Source organism: Mirounga angustirostris, unplaced genomic scaffold (genome assembly GCF_029215605.1).
Source record: "Mirounga angustirostris isolate CCGP_5_RB_7025 unplaced genomic scaffold, mMirAng1.0.hap1 SCAF_16, whole genome shotgun sequence".
NCBI classification, from domain to species: domain Eukaryota; kingdom Metazoa; phylum Chordata; class Mammalia; order Carnivora; family Phocidae; genus Mirounga; species Mirounga angustirostris.
Genome location: NW_026991724.1, coordinates 20,517,228 through 20,542,797, shown reverse-complemented (window position 1 = coordinate 20,542,797; position 25,570 = coordinate 20,517,228). Strand labels below are relative to the sequence as shown.

The 25,570-nt window shown below is 40.9% G+C and overlaps 1 protein-coding gene across 2 annotated transcripts in view; it reads right to left on the bottom strand.

Moving 5' to 3' along the window:
- The window catches only part of CDH11 (cadherin 11), a 188,546-nt gene that overhangs the window by 56,488 nt on the left and 106,488 nt on the right, over positions 1-25,570 (bottom strand). For both annotated transcript variants that reach the window (XM_064581191.1, XM_045890999.3), the window contains exons 5-11: positions 23,490-23,609; positions 23,018-23,185; positions 18,529-18,716; positions 12,110-12,363; positions 5,427-5,563; positions 4,838-4,971; positions 4,486-4,603 (exon numbers count right to left, since the gene is read on the bottom strand). In XM_064581191.1, coding sequence (XP_064437261.1) covers positions 4,486-4,603; positions 4,838-4,971; positions 5,427-5,563; positions 12,110-12,363; positions 18,529-18,716; positions 23,018-23,185; positions 23,490-23,609 — 1,119 coding nt within the window. The remainder of the gene's footprint in view (positions 1-4,485; positions 4,604-4,837; positions 4,972-5,426; positions 5,564-12,109; positions 12,364-18,528; positions 18,717-23,017; positions 23,186-23,489; positions 23,610-25,570) is intronic.

The window sequence follows — 25,570 nt, the reverse complement described above, 5'->3', positions numbered from 1 at the left end:
TAATATCTAGAGTTGGCTTGAATGTGAGGAAATGAGATACCATATGATACCATTTTACTCATGGTATTATAAATATTTCTGGTAGTATACATATTTCTGATAGGCAGTTTGTCAATTAAGTATCAAAGGCTTTTCATCCAGTAATTCCACTCTAGAAATTTATCCTAAAATACTATTAGATATTCGGCAAAGGTGTGTAGAAATGATGTACTTACATAATGGTCAACTGAGATCAGGCACCTTTACAGGGGAGGTTAGGAAGATATTCAGAAGAAAATGTTAACAAAAGCATATTGATGCTGATAAGTGCGTATCACATATTATTAGGTGGGAAAAAAGTGGACATGAATTTTATGATTCCCTTTTTTAGAGAGCATATATACATATATGCCAAGAAAAAGTCTGGACAGAAATAAAAACTAGCAGTGATTATTTCTAAACAACATATTATCAAGTTATTTTATTATTGATAATAATATTTCTGCTTCTCTGTATTTTCTAACTTTCCTACTAAGAATATGTGTTAATTATGTACTAGAAGAAAATCATAAAACTCTGAAAATATACATTACTACAATTATTATGGCTGTGATTTAAATTGAACCTGAAGTGCAGTGTGTCCCCTGTTCACTTTCCCCTGGAACCTTAGATAGATACATTGAATTTTAGGTTTTTCCTCTTCTGAAGATTGTTATTATTTGACTACAGGGTAAACAAAGATTTTTTTTAGAGCATTAAGTAGAAAAGACATGAACTTATATTCATAGTATAGTGTGTACATCTGATGGAACCCTCCAAGTACGCAAGCTTGTTAGTTATTTCACTGATGGGCAGTGTGACCTTGGGCAAGTCTCAAGCTCCTGATGTCTCATACTCTTTCTTCATCCAGAAAATGGGGATAAAAATATTCATGCTGAACCTCGTGGAGCTATTTGAGGAATGAAGTGAAACAATGGCCACAACAAAGTTTTATAAATTAATGAGGGGCTAGATATATGGGAAGGGTTATTCTCAGTATTTTTTTCTTTGCCCTTTTCTCATCCATTACACATTTCTTGTGTTTTTAGAGATGCCATAAGGCTGATATTTTCAAAGTAAATGCATTTCAAAACCAGGGCAGGTCAGCTCTGGTCCCCAAATGGTGCCCAAACAGCACCATTCTTGATATTAACAGCCCAAGATGGACTCACCTGCTGCCTGCTGAGTCATATGTGAAGCTGGGCTACAGAATGGAGTAAAGGAAAATGAAATAGAAGGCTTGGGTGTATTAAGATGGCTTTCCTCCTCATATTTCTAAAGAACCGTAATGCTTATGCCGAGTTTAGGCAAACGCAATCCTGATTATTTACATGGCATAATGGAAGTAAACACTCAAGGAGAAAGAAACCTGATGCTTTTACTCAGCGTGATATAAACCATTATCTCATGTTTTCTATGGAAAACAGTCTCAGCCGAGAAATTCGGTAACTCAATAGGCTATTAATAGGATGTGGAATGTGATTACTCCTTTTGGACTACTTCAATATGTAATTACTTCTAGGAGCTAGCAGAAAGAGACTCTATTAAATGATAATTATAGGACTGTATTTGCTTTAAGGTTTTGTAATAGCTCTAAACATGGGAGTTTTCATTAACTGTTTGCCATAGTTAATAAAGTCATTTTTCTTAAAAAGTAGCAATTCCCTGCAAAAGTGGTGGCTCCGCATAGGATTAGACTCTTACAGGGAAGGGCAGGGGAGACAGACTGTGTACTGGGCTGGCTCATCCATGGTAATAGAATCTCTTTGAAAATACTGATGGCGTACCCGAAGTGTTGTGACAAAGTAAAATACCTACGACTCCCTAGAGAACAATATGTCTTCGTATAATGTTCTCAGAGGGTTAACAGCAACTAAATATTATTGCACACATAAAAACAAAGAAGACACGGCAGGTGATAGGGGCAAAGTTGGCACAGTGAGAAAAACCTAGAAACACCTGCTGTGTCAGGTGTTTCTGACCTGCTGACCACAAGTATCTGAGCCGACAGATCATAAAAGAGGGGGTGGCATAAGACGCATGTGAGAACAGCAGTGTTTTCCAGACAAATGAGTCAATCACCTCGCTATTGATAAAACTAAATGTATGCTGAAATATTTCGGAAGAAGTATCTTCATCATAAAACTGACAAAAGCCTAGGTTTCTGTCAGCGTAGCAATCTATCAACCTAGGGTGGGATCCCAAAAGAGTTTGGGGATTAAGAAAAATCCAAGAGTGGAGGCAGGGATTCTCATGCACTCAAAGTGTACACATATCTTAGAAAGTATTATGAAAACATTGTGTGTGCTTCCTTCTTCACTTCAGCTCTGGAAACACTTATATAAATGGCCACTACATGTCAGGGTCTCCCTGCTTTGGAGAAATGTACATTTACGAAAGGAAATTCCTATATTATACACGTGTAGCACTAGAGGTACGTGAGCTCCCAGTTGAGAACTACTCATCTATCTCAGTGCTGAGTAGAGTTATCTCTTAAAGGTGCTTAAGGCACTCACAGGTGCCCATCAACCAAAGCCAACAAGTAAAAGAAAAATCCTAGATGAAATAGAAAATTAAAGCCTCCAAGTACTGTTTCTATTTCAAAATGATAGGAATCACTGACAAAGTGAAGGACAGGTTGTTTTATAGGGTTCCTTGAAAACACAGGTCCCTCGTATAACTACCTTCACACCCAGGCTTTCAAGAGCACGACCACTGTGGAGAGCAAGGCATCAGGAAAGAAAAATCTGTCATGGCATCTAGGACATTTTATCCCACAGTCTCATTTGATATGTGCTTGATTTATTTCTTTTAAGATTTTATTTATTTGAGAAAGAGAGGGAGAGAGCAAGCAGGGGAGTGGCAGAGGGAGAGGGAGAAGCAGACTCCCCCCTGAGCAGGGAGTCCAATGCAGGGCTCGATCCCAGGACCCTGGGATCATAACCAGAGTGGAAGGCAGATGCTTAACCAACTGAGCCACCTGGGCGGCCCTTGATATGTGCTTGATGTTAAAAAAGCCATAATTAAATGCTCAAATGAGTTTCAGAAATAATAATAAAGTATGTTAGATCCTATCCCCTCAAATCCAAGCAGCATAGGGAATCCCCTTACTTTAATATTAATCAACCCAGTAGAGCCAGTGGTTAGGGCTGTAACCTCTAGCCTCTGAGAGCCTGGGTTTAAGACGTAGGTCTAACTCCTAGGTGGCTAATTGACTCTGAACAAGTCAGTTGATGGTTCTCTGCCTCCTTTTCCTCACCTTCACATGGGAAGGCTAATAATCATCCTGACCGATGGTGTGCTGAGAGAATGAAATTAGAGAGTGTAGGGAGGGTCTGGATGTGCTGTCTGGAGCATAGCTGCTGGGATTTATGATACTGATAATAGTGATAACAGAGATGGGAAAAGTGATAATACTTATTAGGTTAACTTAAGCTCCTCTAAGCCTGATCTCAGTCACTGGGAAAGCAATCAGTCTATAACCTAGTGCACACCAAGTGTGTGGCTAATGAAAGCCTATATACTCAGGAGGACCACCTTTTATTCCTATGTCAAATGCTGGCATCCGTCTTCCCATTTCCACAGCCTGCATTGTCACCAGCTTATAGGAACAGCTGCAGACCAAAATAGCCTGGCCACAATCAGGAAACTTATTTTTTGATCCTGGCTCACTACCAACTTTGTCAAGGGACTCTATCAATTTGGTCCTATACAACAAGAACAACTATTTCAAATAATTCGTGAGTCTAGAAGCTCTCTGATGAAATGAGAAGCAGGAATGATAGTAAATTCTGCCATGTTTACGGTTGCCAAACGATGCTTTGTTCATGCCCTTTAGGCAATAATTCTGCAACCACCTTTAGGTTTCAAGTTCTATACCCAACCACACTGCATTAAAACCATGCTTGGAGGGCGCCTGGGTGGCTCAGTTGGTTAAGCGACTGCCTTCGGCTCAGGTCATGATCCTGGAGTCCCGGGATCGAGTCCCGCATCGGGCTCCCTGCTCAGCGAGGAGCCTGCTTCTCCCTCTGACCCTCCCCCCTCTCATGTACTCTCTCTCATTCTCGCTCTCTCAAATAAATAAATAAAATCTTAAAAAACAAAACAAAACAAAACAAAAAAAAAACATGCTTGGAAGGGAAGGCCAGTTGAAAGATTACATTGCCTTACAAAGTTGAACTAATCTTTTTTAATGCTTTACTTGATATCAGTATTCATAGAGCCATGCTTCCCCCCAAGGGTTTATCAATCTCTTAAAAAAAGATAAATGAAGTTGTTTGCACATTGACCCTGTAAGCTTCCCCACTTGGTTTTCCTACTGCTTCATGAATATCAAAGCCAACAAAAAGAGTGAAATAAAATTAGACTCACTTATTCATATGCACCAAAACACTTGTGCTCTGCAATATAAAAGCCATTCATTCTCCATTTCTACTTCTCTGAATGCATAGGAACCTTGGTACGAACCTCTGTTGTCTCTGACTGTGAAATTTGGATTGTGAATGATTTCAGGGGGTAGACTGAAGATAAATCTTGGTCCATTGGCTGTGTCATCCTTGTCATCTGCACTAATTGTAACAATTGGCTGAAAGAGAAAGATGGTCCATAAATAAATCATGCTGACATTGACACATCATTTATTCAAAAATTCCTGGCTGGCTAAGAAGCCTGGGTTTAACAAGAGAATATAGCTACAGAGCTGAAGTAGGGCTCTGAAGCCCTCTTGGGCAGTGGGAAGTATCTCTACGTGAAGCTCTCAAGACCAAACTCCGTTTCCAAATGCCTCGTTTATAGCCACGGAAGAGGACAGCATCATTACCTGGTTAGAAAGTGGCTTGGTCTGATCACTCTCACAGATGAAGCCTTCATAAGGGGCGGCGAATTTGGGAGCATTATCATTGACGTCAAGGACCCTAATGGCCACTGGGACTTTGGCTTCCTGATGCCGGTTGTCTGAAAGAAGAGAATTCAGACAATAAATACAAGCCTTCCATGATATTCCAGTGTGTGAGCAAGTTTGAGAACCACTGGTCTATAGGTAAGTAAGCACCTACAAATCTTGGCTCCTAGGGCCCTGTGCTCTGGGTTTAGACAATCCTGAGTGGCAGGATAAAGTGGGGAATCCCTCGGTGATGGCCATGAGTTCCAAGCGGCTGAGGGCTATCAGCTCACTTGCCAAAATTATACCCAGTTCTGCCAAAAAAATAAAAAATAAAATGAAAATATCTCTATGTGTTTATATGTCATCTTCAATAGATGACCAATAATAAATTTTAAAGTTTGAAAAAATATGCTTAAGACTAAAAAATATATTCTATCCCAGTGTCTGTCATTTTCCAGAATATATATAGAGTCTGATGGAATAAAATTTGGTAAAGTAGAATCAAAATCCTTAGGAGAATACTTACGGATTTCTGCTGCAAAAACGGATATGTTGAGCCAGGCAGTTTCCTCTCTGTCCAAAGGTTTTGTGGTTTTAATAAAACCGTCCTCTGGATTAATAGTGAAAAACCTGTCGAGGTCAGTATGACGATCGATGGAATACCTAAGCAGAATGCAAATGAGGCAATTAGACAGAGACATTCCGAGCAGCTTAATATTTGAATATTTTCTCCATGCTATATTTGAAACAACTTTTTCAATGAATTGCTTCAGCTAGGTTTCCTTTTTAATCAAATTTACTTTTTAAACTTCATACATGAATCTTTTTTAGAAATCATTTTGCCACATTGGAATTCTTTATTCAGTACAATGAATGAAAGAGCTGTTTAGCATATATCTGATTGAGAAGCCTAATGACATGTTGCATATTTCTTCGTATTTACTACAATCACCCACTATCTGAATTTTTATGAAATTCTATCTGCATTTTGGAAGTGGGATTGCCTTGCTCCCAAACTACTCAGAAAGTCACAAATGTATCAAACCTTTATTAGATTTTTGCATTATTAAATAGTAAATAGTTTTAAGTTTATCTAAATTTATCATCAAGGATCATTTATGGTCCTAAAAAATCAGTTTTCTCCTTATTTAAAGAAAAATGCTAACTCTATTTTGAATGAATTTATTTAGTTTATTTATTTGGTTTTAGGGGTTCCCAGGGAGCTTGGTTCTGAATTCCATGGTGAAATATGCAAAGCAGCCTTAGTCCTTCATTTGTAGAGCATTCTGCCCATACTTGCATGACGGGCTGTGCCTAATAGCATAGCTGGAAGGTTTTAGCTACTCCTGTCCACTAGAAAATTTGCTTTTTACTAACAAAAGACAAAATAATTTCCAGAATATTACTGGATCGTATTTATGGCAAAGGGAAGAGGGAGATGGGACAAGAAGAATGGCCTATATTGAGGTGTGGTAAGGTAAAATATCTTGCCCAGGGTACCTGGAGTTGTAAGCAACAGAGTGCTGGCTTTTAATAAGTCTGTTGAATTCCAAAGCCCCTTTCCTTTTCACTCTGCCATACTGTCTCCAGAATGCAGAGCAATAGTGGTTAGATTAATTCTGGGGGTTATACTGGGCTTCATAATTGGGTGATTTCCTGCTCTTGGGGGGCTTAGCTGTGCTTTCCTAAAGTTTACAGAATACATATGTCTGAAGGCGTTCACTGAGGGTCATAAAAGCCAAGATATATTAAAGGTGGCAAAGACCATGGATGTCAGAGAATTTAATCTCTTCAATTTACAAATGATGGGATTTGCAAATGGCCGATTATCTAGTTCCTAGGGGACCCAACATTAGAACCCAGATCTTCCACTTCTACATCATGTTGTTTCCACAGAGGTCCCCCACATGGAGCTGCACTTCACAGTATAAAAGACAAGAGCTCATCCACGATATTATTCAACTTTGAAGCTCCCTGTGGGAATGGAATGATGAATCCCCTGCCCCAGTCAGGAAACTGAAGATAAACCATTTACACCTTGTAACTGTCAGGAGAGGCTCAGGAACATAGCTTTCAGCAGATAGCCCTCTATGAAAAGGAGGCAAAAATAATAGACTTTCTTTTTCCCCTGCCATCAGGGAGTTTACTATCTAGTTGACATGACAAGACACATTCACAGGGAGAAAGATAATTAACAATGCAAAGTGTTATTCTCTAGAAGCGAAGGGCATGAATTTCGGTTTTGTAAAGGCCCAGATACAAGTTCATGCTCCAGTACATATAAGCTCGGTGATATTGGAAAAGCCATTTAGGTTCTTTGAATCTCAGCTGACTTATCTCTTAAACGGGAATATTAACAGTACCTAGCTTATAGCTTATTTGTAAGAATTACAGAATTACATGAAATGATGATACATGGTAAAGTATACAACCTAGCACCTCACATACTGTGAACAGTACAACAAGTCACAGTTGCTCTTCTTTTTCTTGTGATTGCTGTCACACACTGTGGACAGACCATGGACGTTCTCAGATGTCAGTCTACAGAGTGTGACCTTCATCCTACAGCCAGTGAAAAATCATGGAAGGCTTTTGATCAGAGGAACAAATAAATGGGATTGGCCATGGGGATGATTAATAAGGTAGGATGGGCAAGATGGTCTAAGCAAGAGAGAGAGTAGAGGAAGGGTCGAGTCATGGTTAGGCTCTGAATGAGGTGAAAGGGTACAGGAGCTGGTATAGGAGTGAGAGCGGGGACAGAAGACTGTGTGATGAAGAGAGCACCAGGAGGAGGCTGGGAGAGTCCTAGAGAGTTCCTTGCCTGAGTGTCAGAGAAGGAGACATTGAGAAACACAAAAACAAAGGCAGCTTAGCAAGAAGGAGAGTTCAGAATTCCACTAGGGATATGCTGCCACGCTGAGAGAGTAACAAGTCAGCTCTACCTCAGGTTTCACAGAATCAAGGTGGAGTCAGGTTTCTTTCTTTTTAAGGGTGTCACAATAAGTATGAACTCAAAAATAAGTTTTAAAAAAATGAGTGAGCCAGTGAAGGAAAAAAGCAAGCGTGTGAAAATTCACAGCAGACCGCAGGTTAGGTACGGAGTGGAATTAGAGAGAAAGATCAGCCCTGAGGCCGAGAATCTGGAGCATTAACTCAATTCAGTCACGCAGGGGTAGGAATGCTGTAGATGAGGGGACACAGAGAGAGAGAGGTCCAAGTCAAAAGGATGTGTCTCAGGGAGCCCCCACTGCCTGGACAGGGATCAAAGTCTAGTGAAGACCCCAGGGTGGTGCTGTCTCAGGCATGAACAGATTACTGCCAAGGAACCTAAGAAGAGAGAATATCTCCAGAAGCCAACAGTGAACAAAAGTGTATCTCATGCTACAGAGTCTGAGAAAAAAGATCTGCAAAATTTCCACGCAGCTAAGAGTTTGGTTGACACTATAGTGTCCTGCCCACATGTCCAAGGACATGAATTCCTGTACAGGGGAAAATAAACAATCAGGAAATTAGGTAGTGCAGCCAGCAGGACAGGAGACAAACCACATAAAAAAGATTTGAATGTTCTATAATTTGTTTGAGGAACAGGGACTGAGTGGATGAGGAGGGGCGGTTCAAGGGCCGTACTGAGCATCTTTGGATAATTATAGACACGGAAATTGCCTACATGCACAGAACAGCTACCGCTGAGAACATGACCCAAATAACCAATCGCAGATGTGGGTCCTGGAGACAAGAGGCACAGAGGAAATGAGCAGTTGTCTCAAGTGTTTTTACGTCATCACTCTTCCAATGCACTGCTAATGCACCTCGATATTCTAAGGCCAAAGCTAACTCATTTAAAATCCATGCCATGGACATTTCTGAGTAGTTTAAAGGTGTTGTTAACGCCAGTCCTCAGTCATTATGTAATATTTCTTCCTGCATAGAGAGAACACGGTACTCAAACCTTCTTGGGAAATTTTTTTTTTTTAAACATTTTATTTATTTATTTGAGACAGAGAGAATGAGAGACAGAGAGCATGAAAGGGGGGAGGGTCCGAGGGAGAAGCAGACTCCCTGCTCAGCAGGGAGCCCGATGCGGGACTCGATCCCGGGACTCCAGGATCATGACCTGAGCCGAAGGCAGTCGCTTAACCAACTGAGCCACCCAGGCGCCCGGGAAATTTTTTTATTGGTGGCTGTTTGGCTAGAGTAAGAAGCTCAAAATGGACTGAAGGCAGATCTGCACTGAAGCCCAGTCTTCTATACTCACCTGGCTAGGTGACTCTGAAGAGTGCATGTCACCCATTTGAGGCTAAGTATTTCCATCTATTGCATCCTAAAGCAGTCATAGCTTCAAAGGTTATCTGAGGATTAGTTTAAATAACTTAGTGCAACACATTGTCTGAGGCTAAGAAGATGCCCATTAAAGGGCAATTCTCTTCCTTTCTCCCAAAAGGGACAACACTCAAGGATTTAAAGGCAACTAACAACATTTTCATTTGGGTCTTCCTCCTGCCCTTTCACCATTTTCTTTGGTGTCAACAGAAAAACTCCATTGTTCATGGCAAAATGTTTTTTGATGCTCAGATTTGTTTACTTTTTTCCCCCAGCTTTACTTAGGTATGATTGACAAATAATAAAAAGTCTATATATAATGTGTACAATAAGATGTTTTGCTATAAGTATAGTTTATGTAATGATTACCATGCTCAAGCTAATTAATATATTTATCACTTCTCCTGGTTACTATTTCCTGTGTGTGTGGTGAGAACACTTAAGATGGACTCTCTTAGCAAATTGCAAGTATATAATACATTTTTCAAAATAGCTAACAGGCTGTACATTAGATCTCTGGAACTTACTCATTTCATAACTGAAAGCTGTACGCTATGACCAATATCTCCCCATTTCCCCACCCCCTAGTGGGAACTACCCTGGCAACCACCATTCTGCTCTCTGTTTCTCGAAGTTTCACTTTTTAATTTTTATTTTATTATTTTTTAAAGATTTTATTTATTTATTTGTCAGAGAGAGAGCCCAAGCAGGGGTGGGAGCGACAGGCAGAGGGAGAAGCAGGCTCCTCACTGAGCAAGGAGCCCCATGCGGGACTTGATCCCAGGACCCTGGGATTATGACCTGAGCCGAAGGCAGACGCTTAACTGACTGAGCCACCCAGGCGTCCCAAAGTTTGACTTTTAGATTCCACATATAAGTAGTATCATGCTATGTTTGTCTTTCTGTGTCTGACTAATTTCTTTTAGTAGAATGCCCTCCAAATTCATCTAAATTATCACAAATGATAGGATTCCCTTGTCTTTTTAAGCCTAATTTATAATACACACACACACACACACACACACATATATATCACATTTTCTTTATCTGTTCATCCATTGATGGATACTGAAGTTGTTTCCATGTCTTGGCTATTGGGAATAATGCATCAGTGAACATGGGAGTGAAGATATCTCTTCAAGATAGAGCCATTATGAAAAAGAGTACAGAGGTTCCTCAAAATGCAACTGGTGGCTGGATTTTTCCTGTGGGCTATAGCTTATCAACCCTGGAACCTGACAGACATTCCCTGACCCTTTTTGTGTGTGCCAAGGACAACACATAACATAAGGAGTCACCGTGATTTTGCGTGGTGAGCACTGTGAGGTGGAAACTGCATCTGATCAATCAGTAGGGTGCCCTGGAAGAATTTCTAGATAAGGCGACACCCAAGTGGAGGTGGGATAAATGAGTATCATGTAGCAAGTTTGAAAGAAAGGGGAGCAGAGCTCCCCTGGGGAGGAAGAACATGCGAAGGTCAGGAATCAGCAGAGAGTAGTACATTTGATTCAAAGAATAGGAAGTGGCCCAGTTTAGCTGCAATTCAGAGTCTGATGCCAAAGGAAAGTAGACTGAGAAGGGAAGAGATGAGTAGGACACAGCAGGAATCGGGGTGGAGAGGCTCCAAGAAGAGCCAGACACTAAATAAGAGAGTTGGGATTATTCTGGAGGGAGCTGCAAGGGGGAACAGTTTGATCATTGATGTCTGAAGTCTGATATGATGTTTGGATGTGTGGTTAAAAATGCTCAGTCTGGCTATAGGACAGCAGAAAGGTGGGTGAGAAACTGGAGGCAGGGAGACCAGGAGGAGGCAGAGGAAGAAGTCCAGGTGAGAAAGGAATCAGTGCGGGGGCACCTGGGTGGCTCAGTCGGTTAAGCGTCTGACTCTTGATTTCGGCTCAGGTCATGATCTCAGGATCATGGGATTGAACCCTGCGTGGGGCTCCCCACTCAGCGCAGAGTTTGTCCCTCTCCGTCTGCTCCTCCCCCGCTCTCTCGCTCTCTCTCTCAAATAAATAAACAAAATCTTTTTTAAAAAATGGCATTAGTGGAAGGACCATGGACAAATAACCAGCTTCTGGAATCCAACCCCGGGGCAGGTTTCAGGCAGCTGTGTATTCCTGTCCCATCCACATCTCTGATGCGAGACCAGCCTTCTCTGGCTATCTTCCTCCCTTCTCATCTCCATCCTCTTCCTCATCGGCCTCATCTGTCATTAACACAGGTTGGGGAGAGGGGAAGGCAGGGTTCTGAATCACTTTTCTAGCTAGTTTTTTAAGTTATAAAGATAGATCCGTAATAATAAAAGCACCCTAAGTTTGCGTGGCCCTTTGTTATCTCTTCAAAGTGCCCAGTAGCCATTAGCTAGACAGAGCTTGCTCTCCTAGCCCCCTGTTCACTGGCTGTGTCGCTCTGGCCAAGTCACTTTGCCCCGTGGAGACTCCATGTCCCCTCAATTTAAGTGACAATAATTCCTATAAAATAAAGTTGCTGGGATACATTAGATCCTATGTCTAACACACGTAGTAGAGTAACTGGAGCATAGAAAAGTGTTCCATAAATTGTAATTACGATGATTACTTCATAATCCTTATTCCTACTTCAGCACAGCTCCCTAAGACAGGACCCGCTGAGAGCTGCCTCACCTCGTACACGTTGTCAAGTCTGCTACAAACAGAAATTAGGTAGCTTGAAAGAGCCGATCCAAAAAGTTCATGGCAGAGGGGGAGTCAAACTCACATCTCCTGAATCTTAATCTTGTTTACACTGCATTGAACCAGATCATCTTGGACCCTTTTTGAAACTGAAGGAGGTGCTTCCCTCAGGACTTTCCTAAAACTTCTTGCCTCGAAAATTCCTCATCCAGGCCTTTTAAATAAATGTCTGTACCTTATGGGGCTGTTGGCAGCATCTGGGTCTTTGGCATGCACTCTCCCAACCACCGTGCCTGCAGCTGCATTTTCCTGGACTTCATGGATGTAACTTGGGGCCAAGAACATGGGGGGCTCGTCAGTGTCTTCCACTGCGATCTTCACTGTCACGGTGTCCTTGAAAGGCCCGTTGCTGATGAACTTTGGGTCGATGTGCACGTTGGCTGCTTCTACCTTCAAGCTGTACGCTCTTTTGGTTTCAAAATCTACGGGCTGGCAAGAAAGAAGGGAAGATTGACAACCAATTCCTTGAAAGAATTATGGAGGAGAAAGACCAGATTGTTTTACAGGGCAGAGTGAATAGCTCCTCAAAGGGAGAAAATCAGGGTCTATTCAATATCCAATTACCTGAGCCATTTGGTCAGAAAATCAGACAAATCAATTGCTGAAAGCTGGACTGTGTTCCGTGGGTAATTCCAGGACCCCAACAGACACAGGAGGACCACATCATCGAAAATGAACTTCATTCTATAATAACAACACTAAGGCTGTCCAAATCACTCACTAAAATCATCTAAGGAAAGGAATTAAAACATTACAAAAGTAAATGATGTAGCCCATTCTGTAAAGTACTAAGAACCTTGGTAATAAAAACACCCCCTAAATTTCAGCACAAGTTATGTCTTGTTAGATGACTCCTCTCATACACATTCACACACACACACACACACACACACACACAGCTGGCTTAATTATATTGACAACCTAATTTTAAATTTTCTGACCATGTAGCACTTCCCAAAGTCTGGGACCCAGACCAACAGTGGCCCTTAAGATGACTTCAGGTAGTTCATGGGTAACTTTGGTGGATGGATTTGCTGAATGACATTAACTTACTTATTAAGTTACTTACTGACACTAGTATTCCTTTTCTAATTCTTCCACTACCAAACAGGTCAAGGATACATCAGTAAACCTCAGTATAGTGCTACTTTTTAACATATATGATATGTTTCCTGATCTCCTTTTGAGAGACTGTGATAAAATTGTCTAGCTAGAATGTAATGACATCATTTTATTTGACTGCAGTCATTTCTAGGTTACCTTCCATTTATGGCAAGTGATATAGGACAGTGAGAATAATGCTTCCCTGTTAAAAGAATGCATATATGTTTAAAAGAAGCCCACTTAAAGAAAAAAATTATCAACAGTATAGATTTCACACAGAGTCAAGAAAAATTGAAAAGTAGTATTTGAATGACTGCAGTTATTGAGAAATTGATGGTAAACACTCCCTGTTTCTGAATGAGAGGAGGTACAAATGAATCAATCAGCCAAAGGTGAGAAGTACAACTGTGGCAGAGAAACAAGCCCGGTTGCCTAGGAAAACAGAACTTTCTAATTAGCACTCAGGATGATGCTGAACTACAAAATGTTTGGAAAGAGTTGGGTCTTTTAAGGTTAGCATCTGCCTGCCATGCTGTTGTCAATTGCCTGGCAAACACTTATTGTGAATGGGCATATAATCATAGGGTTTAGTCCTGACCTAATTCTACAAAGCTCAAAACTAAGGACGATTCCAGTTTCAGTAAGGAGAAACACATTCAAAGTTTTTCCCATCATCTTCCCACCCCAACACCCCAGACTCAGGGAACATTCTTCTTCCTGAAGGAAAATCCGACATAGCCGATCCACCCTTCTGGGACTCAGCAGCTTCTTTGTCCTTCTCTGGGTTACTGAGCAGCAGAAAGGAAAGTTATTTATGGGCTGCAGGTACAAGATTGCTGCAATTTCTCAAAAATCTCTCCCATTATTACACAATATAAAAAACTGGAATATGATAGTTCTGAGAGCAGGTAAGGAGAAACTTTCTAACCTCAGGTAGCCTGTTGATGCTTTTAGAGCAGAACTTTTTGAACTATGGCTAGGGACCCAGAGCCCAGAGCCATGTTCCCAATGGACAGCACTGTTGATGCTGAGGCTATTATAGTCACACTGCAATCCGATACTTTTCAGATTCCAAGCAAAACTCCCCAAATCCTTGCAAACATTTGTCTGGAATGCCCTTGCCTAGTTTGGTGGGATTTGACTAAGTCTTCAGGTAGTCAGCCCAATCCTCATTGCCTTGTGAAATCAACTTCCCTGAGCTGCCTTTCTGCAGTCCTTCATTCTTACCCCTGCTAGGTGGGGGTTGGGTGGGGGGCATCCCAAAGGACTCTGTTGAGTCTTGTTGATCTTTGCTTCCCCGCTCCCCGGGATTGACTGTAACAAGTGAGCGTCTACACTAGTTGTTTCGAGTGAATGGGGAGCAGGGCTGATGGACGAATGACCTTTACACATTTACCTACAATTTATACCTTGACTCTTCCCAAAAAAAGATTTAAGGTAGTTTCCCCTATGAACATTTATATCCATGTTATGAGTAGTTGAAATAAAGCTAAATGAGGCAACACACTACATAAACCATAAAAATCTTAATACCCCTTAGTTTACTAATCCCACCTCTGAGAATTCTCCCTGAGGGATTAATTCAACAGAAAACCAAAACAAACAATATTCAAAAATGCATGGTGTTTGTCAGATTTAATAAAGGGTTATATCTAATCAGGGGAAACATACACACAAAACACCAAATCCAACTGTGAGATTTTATTAAGGAAATAATGGTCCATCAATAGGATGGGATGTTATGTAGTCATTAAAAATGATTATGTATATTATATAACAGCATGTAAAATGTTTATGATATGACATTAAGTTAACAAATCAGATCACTCTAGCATTGCAACTGTGTCAAATGTTATAGACCCATACGTATATATATGTGGACAAAGAATATAAAAAAATACTCGGACATAAAAATAGTTTTTAAAATAGGGGAGATTTAGGGGAGCCTGGGTGGCTCAGTTGGTTAAGCGACTGCCTTCGGCTCAGGTCATGATCCTGGAGTCCCGGGATCGAGTCCCGCATCAGGCTCCCTGCTCGGCGGGGAGTCTGCTTCTCCCTCTGACCCTCCCCCCTCTCATGCTCTCTCTCTCTCATTCTCTCTCTCAAATAAATAAATAAAATCTTTAAAAAAAAAAAAAAAGAGGGGCGCCTGGGTGGCTTAGTTGGTTAAGCGACTGCCTTCGGCTCAGGTCATGATCCTGGAGTCCCGGGATCGAGTCCCACATCGGGCTCCCTGCTCGGCGGGGTGTCTGCTTCTCCCTCTGACCCTCTTCCCTCTCGTGCTCTCTGTCTCTCATTCTCTCTCTCTCAAGTAAATAAATAAAATCTTTAAAAAAAAATAAAAAAAAATAAAATAGGGGATATTTAAAACGTCTTCTAATGCTGCTCTCACACTGCTTTACAAGTTTATTTGGTACAAAGGAAATAGCTCAGAAACTGCGCCAGGATCTCTGTGCCATAAATAGGAGCCTTCTTGATCAAGGGCGTTGCGATGAACAGATTGGATTTTCCTCCCCAAGTCCACCAAGCCACCGACAGGTTTCATTTTTATTTCGCACTGGTTCTTCAGCTAACCACACAAAGACTGAATATCCTGAGGGCAGGTTCTCTCTTATGCACCATTACACCTCCGACGCTTACTGTGTCTGACACAGAGCGATACTCAAGAAATATTTATTGCTTCCTAAGCTATTTGATACATGAATGACCCACCTCCTAAATGTCTCTTAAATTCTTCACCCTAACCTGTTCTGTCTTCTTCAGTTCTTTGTAATTTCTCCCTTGGATTCCAACAACAGTGTTTCAGTTGGTCCCACGGTATCCAACTCAAACTCTCAAGACTGAACTTATTCTAAGTTTCTTAAATGTGTCCTGTTTCTACAAGAGCAGCCCCTCAGGAGCTCTTTTTTGTGTGTGGGGGACCTTCCTCTCCTTATCTATCTGGTAAATTCCTACTTCTCTAGGAGTAAATTCTTACTTGTGTAAGAAGTCATTCATGACCCGTATTCATAGATTTTATCACACTTTATTACAGTTGGTTCTCAGTTGGGGAGAGATTTTGCTCTACGTCCACCAGGGATATGAGGCAATGTCTAGAGCTATTTTTAAATCATCACAACAGGTGGGGTGTTGTAGTGTGTGTGCTTACATCTAGCAAGGAGAGGCCAGGGATGCTTCTCACCATCCTACAATGCACAAAACAGCCCGGGCAACAAAGAATCGTCGGTCCTGAAATGTTAATATGCCCAGGCTGAGAAAACCTGCTCTATTTTGTCTTTTCACTCAACTGTCCTGTTAAATTGTGACCTCCCTATAGCCAGGACTCTGTCTTTTCAACTTTAGATGTCCAGCCTCTCACAAGGGGCCTGCTTACAAAGAATAAGAATTCAATAACTCTTGGTAGAAAAATGGGTGAATGAATTAAGAAATGAGTAAAAATACCATATTAAAGAATCTTTTAAGAGAAAAATACGTCCATGATCTCTCTATATTCTCTTATATTATTAAATCATGTATAATGACTTCCATAGGATTCATTATTTTATACAACTACATTCACCCCTCAAAATTCTTTTCTTTCCTGGTGCACATTTAGAACTTTGTGCTACAAGTTCAAGCAAACATTCTTTTACAAATGAAATAACATCATACTGTGCCCTAAACCTAGACTTCAGTGCTTTATAGAAGATGATTCCTTTGCCTGGAATAAACACACTGAACTGGGGGGAAATGTGCAAATTAATCATATGCAGAGAGCTCATTTGTGATGTGTGAGTTCCATGGGGTGATTTAAATGTTTCAGGATCTTAGAGACACAGTACATGTTTATACCTTGAATACATTGAAAACAGGTGACAACCTTAGCATAACCAACTACCCAATTACTTGAACAGCAAAGGGTGGGAGGCAGGAATTGCTGATGTCAGTGTTCATATGTCAGTGTCAAGCCGAAGGGAAAGTAATATTAATTAACAAGGTAAGTTGACAACTCTGTGCTAACACATAAGTCACTCAGCTACTTTTCTAGCAGAAAACCAGAGGGAGTGATTACCCCAGCCCTCCGTTGTCAATGATTAGGCTGCCACGGCCACTAATTCTTTGTCACTAATGTTGACTTTTCCAAGTATACAAAGTTCACCTCAACTTCCATATTCTTTTATGAAAGAGTCACCTCCTACCTTCTCTTTGTTTTGTGTCCCATAGACTATCTCCCAAACCCAACAATGCTTGCAAGTATTGCAAAAAGTCAGCTTCCGAGAGCACATCTCTCTCTGCTTCCCTAACTAAAAGATTCCTCCCAGGAATTTCCCCAACCCTACTCCTGCCTGTTCTCCAGCTACTGGCCTCTTTATTGATTCTTCAAATTAATTTTTTATCAGTGTTACAGTCCAATCTTTCCCATCACACCAAGGAGCTTAATATTCATGCTACAAAACCAAGCTGAAACTGAATGCTTGATTAAAACCAAGGTAATCCCATCATCCAATTCAGATTTAATGCTCCATACACTTTGATGATGGAGAGGTGTTGATTTCTCAAGTGGTAAATCAGGGGGGAAAACCATTTTAGAAAAGACCATAACTATTTCTTCACTTGAAAGTGAATCCTATCTGGCTTCCTTTACAATCCTTTTCTGGCCCAGCTGTTTCCAAAATGTTTTGAGTGGAAAGTTGTTCCAGAATACCCTAGGTTTGAATTTCATGTCCATGAGCTGCTAGCCATGTGACTATGACAGGATCAAATTATCTAATCTGTCTGAGCCCCAATCTCTTCATAATTAAATTGAGATACCATTGCCCATCGGGACAATATTATCTACTTTATATGATTTTTCTGAAAAATAAATGTTTGTAAGATGCTCGGACTTCATTTAGCCTATATTGAGTATTGAGTAAATTTTAGATTTTTAAAATAAAACCAGGACAAACAATAAACTCCTCTTTGCTGTGAGTTAATTCCAGGACACATTTTTAGGGACAGTTTAGCTGACTGTGGGGGAAAGTCCATCATTGCTGTTTCTCAGGCTCAATTTTGAGAGAAAATCAAGCAGTGGATTGGCTCAAGTTTCACACAGGGCCCAGCAGTGCAGTGGCCCTTGGATGCTTCAGATGGGAAATGCTCTGAGCAGCCAGTATGAATAGAGTTAGCTTGGCAGAGCCAAAGGAGGAACCCCTTACATGCTCAGGGCTGTTTGTCCAAACTCTAGATTTATCTACCTATCTACCCTTCTGTGTGAAAACGGTGCTAAATCACAGAAAAACTAACAGGCAGTTGGCCGGCATCCCCAGCCCCTTTGCTAGCTCCCTCTGCAGTAACAGAAGGGCATACAGTTCTGTTATGGCCCAGAACGGGGAGCTGAACTGCAAAGTCAGGCCAGCTCCCAGTTGTCCATATTCTTGTTGCTTAGCCTTCCACTCTGCATTCGCTGCAGTGTTGCCTTGGCAGGGCTGGCCGGCCCACTCACATACCTGCGTCCTCACCCTAACTCACCTTTTTCAGTTTGACCACGCCTTCCTGTGTCTCATAGTCCGTCGTGATCTCAAACAAGTCCATACCGTCTCCATCAACAATATTGTATGTGACTAAGCCATTTTCTCCAATGTCTGGGTCTTTTGCCTTTACTCTTCCTACTTCCTCCCCGGGGACAGCTGCTTCTGACACAGACATCTGGTATACGCCTAGAAGAAGAAGACATCTATTTTAATTTTCCCTTTTATTTGACAGCTGTAAGACTTTAGATTTCATTGAATCCCAATAAATTTCTCAAAGGGTTTGAAATTGAACTCTCTATTGATTGAAAACATGAAAGAAGTGAATGGACAGAGAGGAAGATCCCACATGGCCTGCTTGTCAAAGAAATGTGTTCTACAAAGGATGATGAAACAGTATTGGGGTCCAGGGTTATGTGGTGGGGTCACCGGCCACATGAGAGAAAGGAAAACAATACTCTGTTCCATTTCCCATCAGGCAGTGATGGAGGACCATGTGTATCCTTATACGTTCAAAGAGCAAAGACTTCTTGTCTTCAGGATGGTCCACAAGTTAATTCCAAAGCACTGCCAGGTACCCAGAAACACATCCTTCTCTTTTAAAAAAACTTCCACAGCTCCGTATTTTTTTTTTTTTAAATCAAAAGCAAATTCTATCCTTCAAGGTTATGACTCTTCTAACTATAGTTGACTCTCCTCTTATATCACCTCCTTCACCGTTTGATCAATAAGCACTGCCTTCTCTGGAAAGGTTTCCCACAGTGTGGTCTGTCCATTTATACTTATTTAATATTTACTGGGAACCTAATGCCAGGTGCTGCTTTAGCCCCTGGAGACTCAGCGGTGAATGAAATCGTCAAGTTTCTTCCCTTACTGAGGCACACTGAAGAGAAGAAAAAAAAAAAAAAGCAAATGTATACCTACTCTGATGTCATTGCCAGAAAGAAGAAAAATAAAGTAGCGTAAGGGGTAGAGGGTAATGAGACAGCGTGTGACTCTGTGTGAGCGTATACGGTTTGTGAGGGGGATGGTACATGTGTGAATTCATGTCTGGGTGTGTATGAGTGTCTGGTACGCATATGCATGCATGACTGTGAGTGTGTATATGAATGTGTGATGTGTGTGTGAGTGTGTACACTTGTGTTAAATATGTCTGTGTGAGAAGAAGAAAGAAGGAGAATCGAGATTGATTTGGAATTAGTTGGTCAGAGAAGACGTCCCTCAGAAGAAGGCATCTGAACTCCCTTGAAGGGTTAGCAATCAATCGTGTGAATCTCTGGGGATAAAAATTACAGACAGAGCAAAGAACAAATGGCAAAAACCCTGAAATGGGCACATACTGAAGACCTACAGAAGCAAGAATTCAAGTAGAGCTGGAGCTTTCTGTAAAAGGTAAGGGCATGGGTAGGCTGGGGCCCATCTGTGTAAAGGCCATTGCAGGAAATAGGAAAGACTTCAGGTTTTGTTTAAGCTTGGTGGAAGCCACTGAAAGGTTTTCAGTAGAGAAGCCAGATTTGAGATGATCTTATCTGCATTTTTGCATTTTAAAAATATTCTGTGTGAAACAATATAGAGAAACAAGGGTTGAAACCTTGTCTCTACCACTTCCAAGTTGAGTGGTTTTGGACAAGTCACTTAAACTCTTCTAAGGTTTAGGTTCCCTTCCATGGATTTTATGAGTTCCAGTACTGTTTGTATATTTATCTATATAATGTGGCTTTGAATGCTTTCAGGTTGACCCATATTCTACTTAATCACACCATAATCTGCATAGTCAAGGACAACTGGGAGGTGTAGTCTTCCCTGATAAGTCTCTGTAGATAATTACCAATTTACACGATGGTTTACAGAAACCTGTTATGGTTTTCTCCAAATCTCGTTCGAGTTCATGGCAATGAAACTAGTATCTGCGCCGAAGCAATGTAACTTTACTATATGGTCGCATGTGAGCAAGGGCATTAATGGCTGCCTGCTAATAATCCTGTTTGTTTTTTCCTTCTACCACCAAACAATTTTTTTAGTGTGGATAATGGAGCATGCAGTCTGTTAGAATGCTATATAAGCCTTAAGCTTATTGGGGGTGCTGAACCTTGTACCTGACTGGGCAAAGCAGTCTTTCTTCAGCTCTTCTGGGACCTTACGAGAACTGTTTATTGCCTGGTAATCCTATCTCAGTATCTCCCTTGTGCAGACCATTGTCTTTGGATTCCTCTGAATGACCATGGTGCCTTCCTGGGACCATATTTGTTTGCCTGCCTTGTTCCCAGGTTTGCAAAAAGTGCCATCTCTCTGACGATAAACTCCCAGGCTCTACCAGCTACTCTCCTAATCTAGTGATGAATCCCCCATGTACTAGCCGCATCAGCAACATTACAAGCACACTGTACCTTTGTCTATATCTATATATACATAAACAGATTTATGTTCAAGTTCTGGCTTTGCTACATTCTTGTTTTTTAAATTTGATTTTCAATTTTAATTCCAGTATAGTTAACATACAGTGTTATATTAGTTTCAAGTGCACAATATAGCAATTCAGCAATTCCATACATTACTCGGTGATCATAGGACAAGTGCACTCTTTAATCCCCATCACCGATTTCACCCATCCCCCACCCACCTCCCCTCAGGTGACCATCAATTTGTTCTCTATAGTTAAGAGTCTGTTTCTTGGTTTCTCTCTCTCTTTTTCTTTTGCTAGTTTGTTGTGTTTCTTAAATTCCACGTGAGTGAGATCATATGGTAAATTTGTCTTTCTCTGACTTACTTCGTTTAGCATTATACTCTCTCGATTCATCCATGCTGGTGCAAATGGCAAGATTCACTCTTTTTGTGGCTGAATAATATTCCATTGTATATATATGTGCCACATTTTCCTGATCTATTCATCTATTGATGGACACTCGGGCTGCTTCCATAATTTGTCTACTGTAATAGCCAATAATGCTACTATAAACATAGGGGTGCCTGTATCCCATTGAATTAGTGTTTTTGTATATTTCGAGTAAATGCCCAGTAATGTGGTTACTGAATTGTAGGGTAGTTATTTTTAACTTTTTGAGGAAACTCCATACTGTTTTCCACAGAGGCTGCCTCAGTTTGCATTCCCACCAACAGTGCAAGAGGGTTCCCCTTTGTCCACACCCTCACCAGTACCTGCTGTTTCTTGTGTTTTTCATTTTAGGCATTCTGACAGGTGTAAAGGGATAGTTCATTGTGGTTTTGATTTGCGTTTCCTCGATGGTAAGTGATGTTGAGCAACTTTTCATGTGTCTATTGGCCATCGGTATGTCTTCTATTCCTGTCTTCTGCCTAGTTTTACCTGGATATTTTTTGTTTTTTGGGGTGGCTTTGCTACATTCTTTGGGCAACTCATTGCACCTTTCGCAGAATCCAGTTTTACCTGTAAAATGTAGGCTCTTGTAGAGATATTCAGTAATAGTTACGATTCATTAAATGATGGTAGATGTTGTAATTATGATGATTAATAATCTTACAAAATGATTTCTTCTTTTATTTCCCTCAGCAATCCTATCAATTTTGTATAAGGACCACAATCCCCCAGATAAAAATACTGTTGTTGACAACTTACACCAGATATAAGATTTTATACAAGCCTATGTAGTTCTAAAAATATCCTATTAATTAAGATCTACGGAAGACTGTATTCTCCAAAACTGGCCAAAGCCATATCTCCCATCCCACATGCTTTTCCTTCAACATGACTTTGACAGTCTTTCCATTGAGAAACCTGGTCTTCAAGAACTCTCCTTAAATTTGGGCAGTCTTATGACTACAGTGGAGATGATGTGATGTGATTTCTGAAGTTAGGTCATAAGAGACAGTACAGTTTCTGCTTGATATTCTTGGGGCTCTCACTTTCAGAACCTATCCGAGCCATTCCTTGGTGAGCCCCACATGGAGAGAAACCAAGAGCCAACACCAATTCATCAGCCATGTAAGTGAGCATTCTTGGAAATGGATCCTCCAGCCTCAGTCAAGCCATCCTCACTTGATGCTATGGAAACAAAGATAAGGGGTCTCCTCCAAGTTTTGCCCAAATTACAGACTTGTGACAAAAATAAGTAATTATTGTTTTAAACCACAAAGGTTTTGGGCAGTCTATTTTAAAGCAAGACAACTTACTCAGGTACTATTACCTCCAGATTAGAAATGAGAACACTGAGACAGAGAGAGGTTAATTAATTACTAGATTGTGTCACCAGTATCTAGTGAAATACCTAGCAAAATAGATTTTCTGTTTCCAGGGTCATAGAACTTTTTAGGTTTCCTTTTCCTTCTACTACCTGTATTCTACCTTCACTTTTTTCGGTAGCTGTTGTATTGTTTTGGTTTTCATTTTTTGCATGAATGATAAAGAGACACCCTTCTTCTAGCTCTCTTCTTGAAAGCTGAGTAAAGCAGGAACGGGTCAGAGAAGGGCTGGCCGTGGCCCCATTAAAATGTGAAAGCCAAGCCCACCTACTTACTCTGCGGAAACTTTGGTGGATTGTCATTGACATCAGTCAGTGTGATCGTCACTTTGGTTGTCCCAGAGAGTCCACCCATGTGTCCACCCATGTCCTTGGCCTGGATCACCACATGGTACTCCTCCTTGGCTTCCCTGTCCATGTTGGGAAGGGCTGTTCTGATGATACCTGGATAGGCAGGAGGGAAACATCACACATATTCATTGATAACAACATTAAAACAAAAAAGTTCTAGGCACGGGGGAAGCAAAGAGGAATAAAATAGAACCTGCCCTTACAGAAGAGTCACTTCAACATGCTAATTATAATAAAAAGCAGCCATACCTGCAACACTCTATAGATAGATGTCTTTCTCAGCAAATTGTCATAATTATTAATATAGCATTAAAATTGTATGTGCTTTATATGTTGCATTGTAACTGCAAGTAATAACCTCGTTATTCTCAGGAATCACAATGACATTGCACGCTACCTGTCTGTGCTTCTACTGAAAAGTAGGGCTGTCCTTCCAGGATGCTGTATACTAACTTGGCGCTGTTTCCATAGGTAGGATCATCGGCATCTGAAGCGGTCACCTGGATGACCGATGTCCCTTAAAAACGAAATAAATTCATTAGCAACACCCTCTCGGCTTTTTGAATTATATTCTAATTTACAAAGTTCCATCTTAAAATTAAAAACAAAGAAAAGCCCCACAATTGTGTAACATGCTTGATTTTCTGGGTTTGAGATGTAAAATCTTCCTCTCTTCCTCTTTTTTTTCCTTCCCTTTTTCCTTCCTTAAAAAAAAAAACCTCCCTTGGCTTAAAAATGAACTTTCTGAATTCCTAATACATTGTGCTATGCTTAGTAGTTAAAATAATACTATGAACATTACTGCAAAAACATTCTAAGACCCATGCAATTGAAATGTTCAATATATCAAATAATTAAATAAAAATCCTCCCAAAGAGTATAATAAAGGATAATTAATGATGAATTGCTTTTCGTAAAAGGACAGAGAGCAGTCTACCATCTGTAGCAGAGCAATAAATACATCATTTTATTGTTGCTTTCATGTAATAAAATAGCTCCTAATACTACATTTTAATTAATTTATGGCTATAAATATTGTACAGAATGTTGTTCCCCGGTGACATGAAAATTGCTTCTTCCCACCTCTAACGGGTCTGGTAGTCATTTAACAGAAACCACCCATAGACATCGGTGGGTCCGAAGGAGAGGAAACCAGGGAAATGAAGGAAGGTGGGATTCCGTTTCTCCTGGCAGAGCCTCTCTTCCCTGATGGTCACAAGGACTTGAGGGCACAGAGTGCTGGACTACAGAACGGGGTGCGGTGCCAGAGGAAGCAAAACAGCATTTAGTGCCTCTGAGCCAGGCACTGTTTCGGGCACGTTCTGTGGGTTCCCCCAGCCTCCCTCGGCTCCTCATTTTTACATCAACTGCATTTTGAGAAATTGGGTGTGAAGGGTAGGAACTTTTGCCATCTATTTTGCAAAGTGGATTATTGCCAGGGTCAGGAGTCTAACCCCCATCCAGCAACCAACCAAACCCACGGTCTCTCGGTGACATTTTTGGCAGGGGGGCAAAGTTCTGTGTGGGGGGCAAGGGAGCCCGTTTACATAGCCTCCATCAACCCTTTAATTTACAATTGTCAGTAATTTTTATATGGTGTAAAAGTCAATCTTGCTTTTTTCTAATTACTTTTCTCTAATTCATTATTTCATGCAAGTGACTCTTCTCGAGCTCTTCCCATACAATCAGGCTCTATTCTAGGTGGTAGGGGTTTCTAAAGGAGAATAGGCTCTATTCTCTACCATTGTGGTTGAGCTGAGGAAATTATTAAATTTCTATGCTTCATTTCCTTCTGGAACTCCACTAAATCCATTACGACTCCTTGTATTTTACATCTATGTTACTTAACCCTCATCACAGTTTACATTATCCTCACTTTATAGATGACAAAATGAAAACTGAGAAAGATGTGACAAGTTGCCCAGGTTCCGCTGGCTGGTGAGGGGCACAGCCCCAGTACTGTGACAAGAGACTCTACTCTTATAAGCCGTGACAGAAGGTCTGGGTGCTAGCCTGAAGCATCACGGGGCTCCTTGAGGTGGGGACAACGTAAATTCCTCTGGAGAATTCATTTGGATGACAGGCCTTTCCTTCTGGCTCAGTTGCTGATGCTACTGTCCCCTATTTAACGATTTGGTTCATGTCCGCTTTTTTCTCATTAAAATCCCAAGGCAAATACTGAGAGACTAAAGGACCAGTCATGGCCAGGGAAGAGAATCAAGAAATGAAGCCTGACCTTCATAAAATGTGAGAAGAGCCTGACTTTATCTGGAGGAGGAAAAAAGAGACTTTTTTTTTAAAAAATCCTCAGTTCTACATGCAAAGTGGAAAGGGTTTGGGGGTCACTTCTGTCTTTAACTTTTTTGAGCAGGTTGGTACCTATTCTTGCTGCTTGGTTTTCTCATCTGTAAAATGGGCAGTTTGGCCCAGATGATTCTTTTTTTTTTTTTTAAGATTTTATTTATTTTTTAGAGAGCG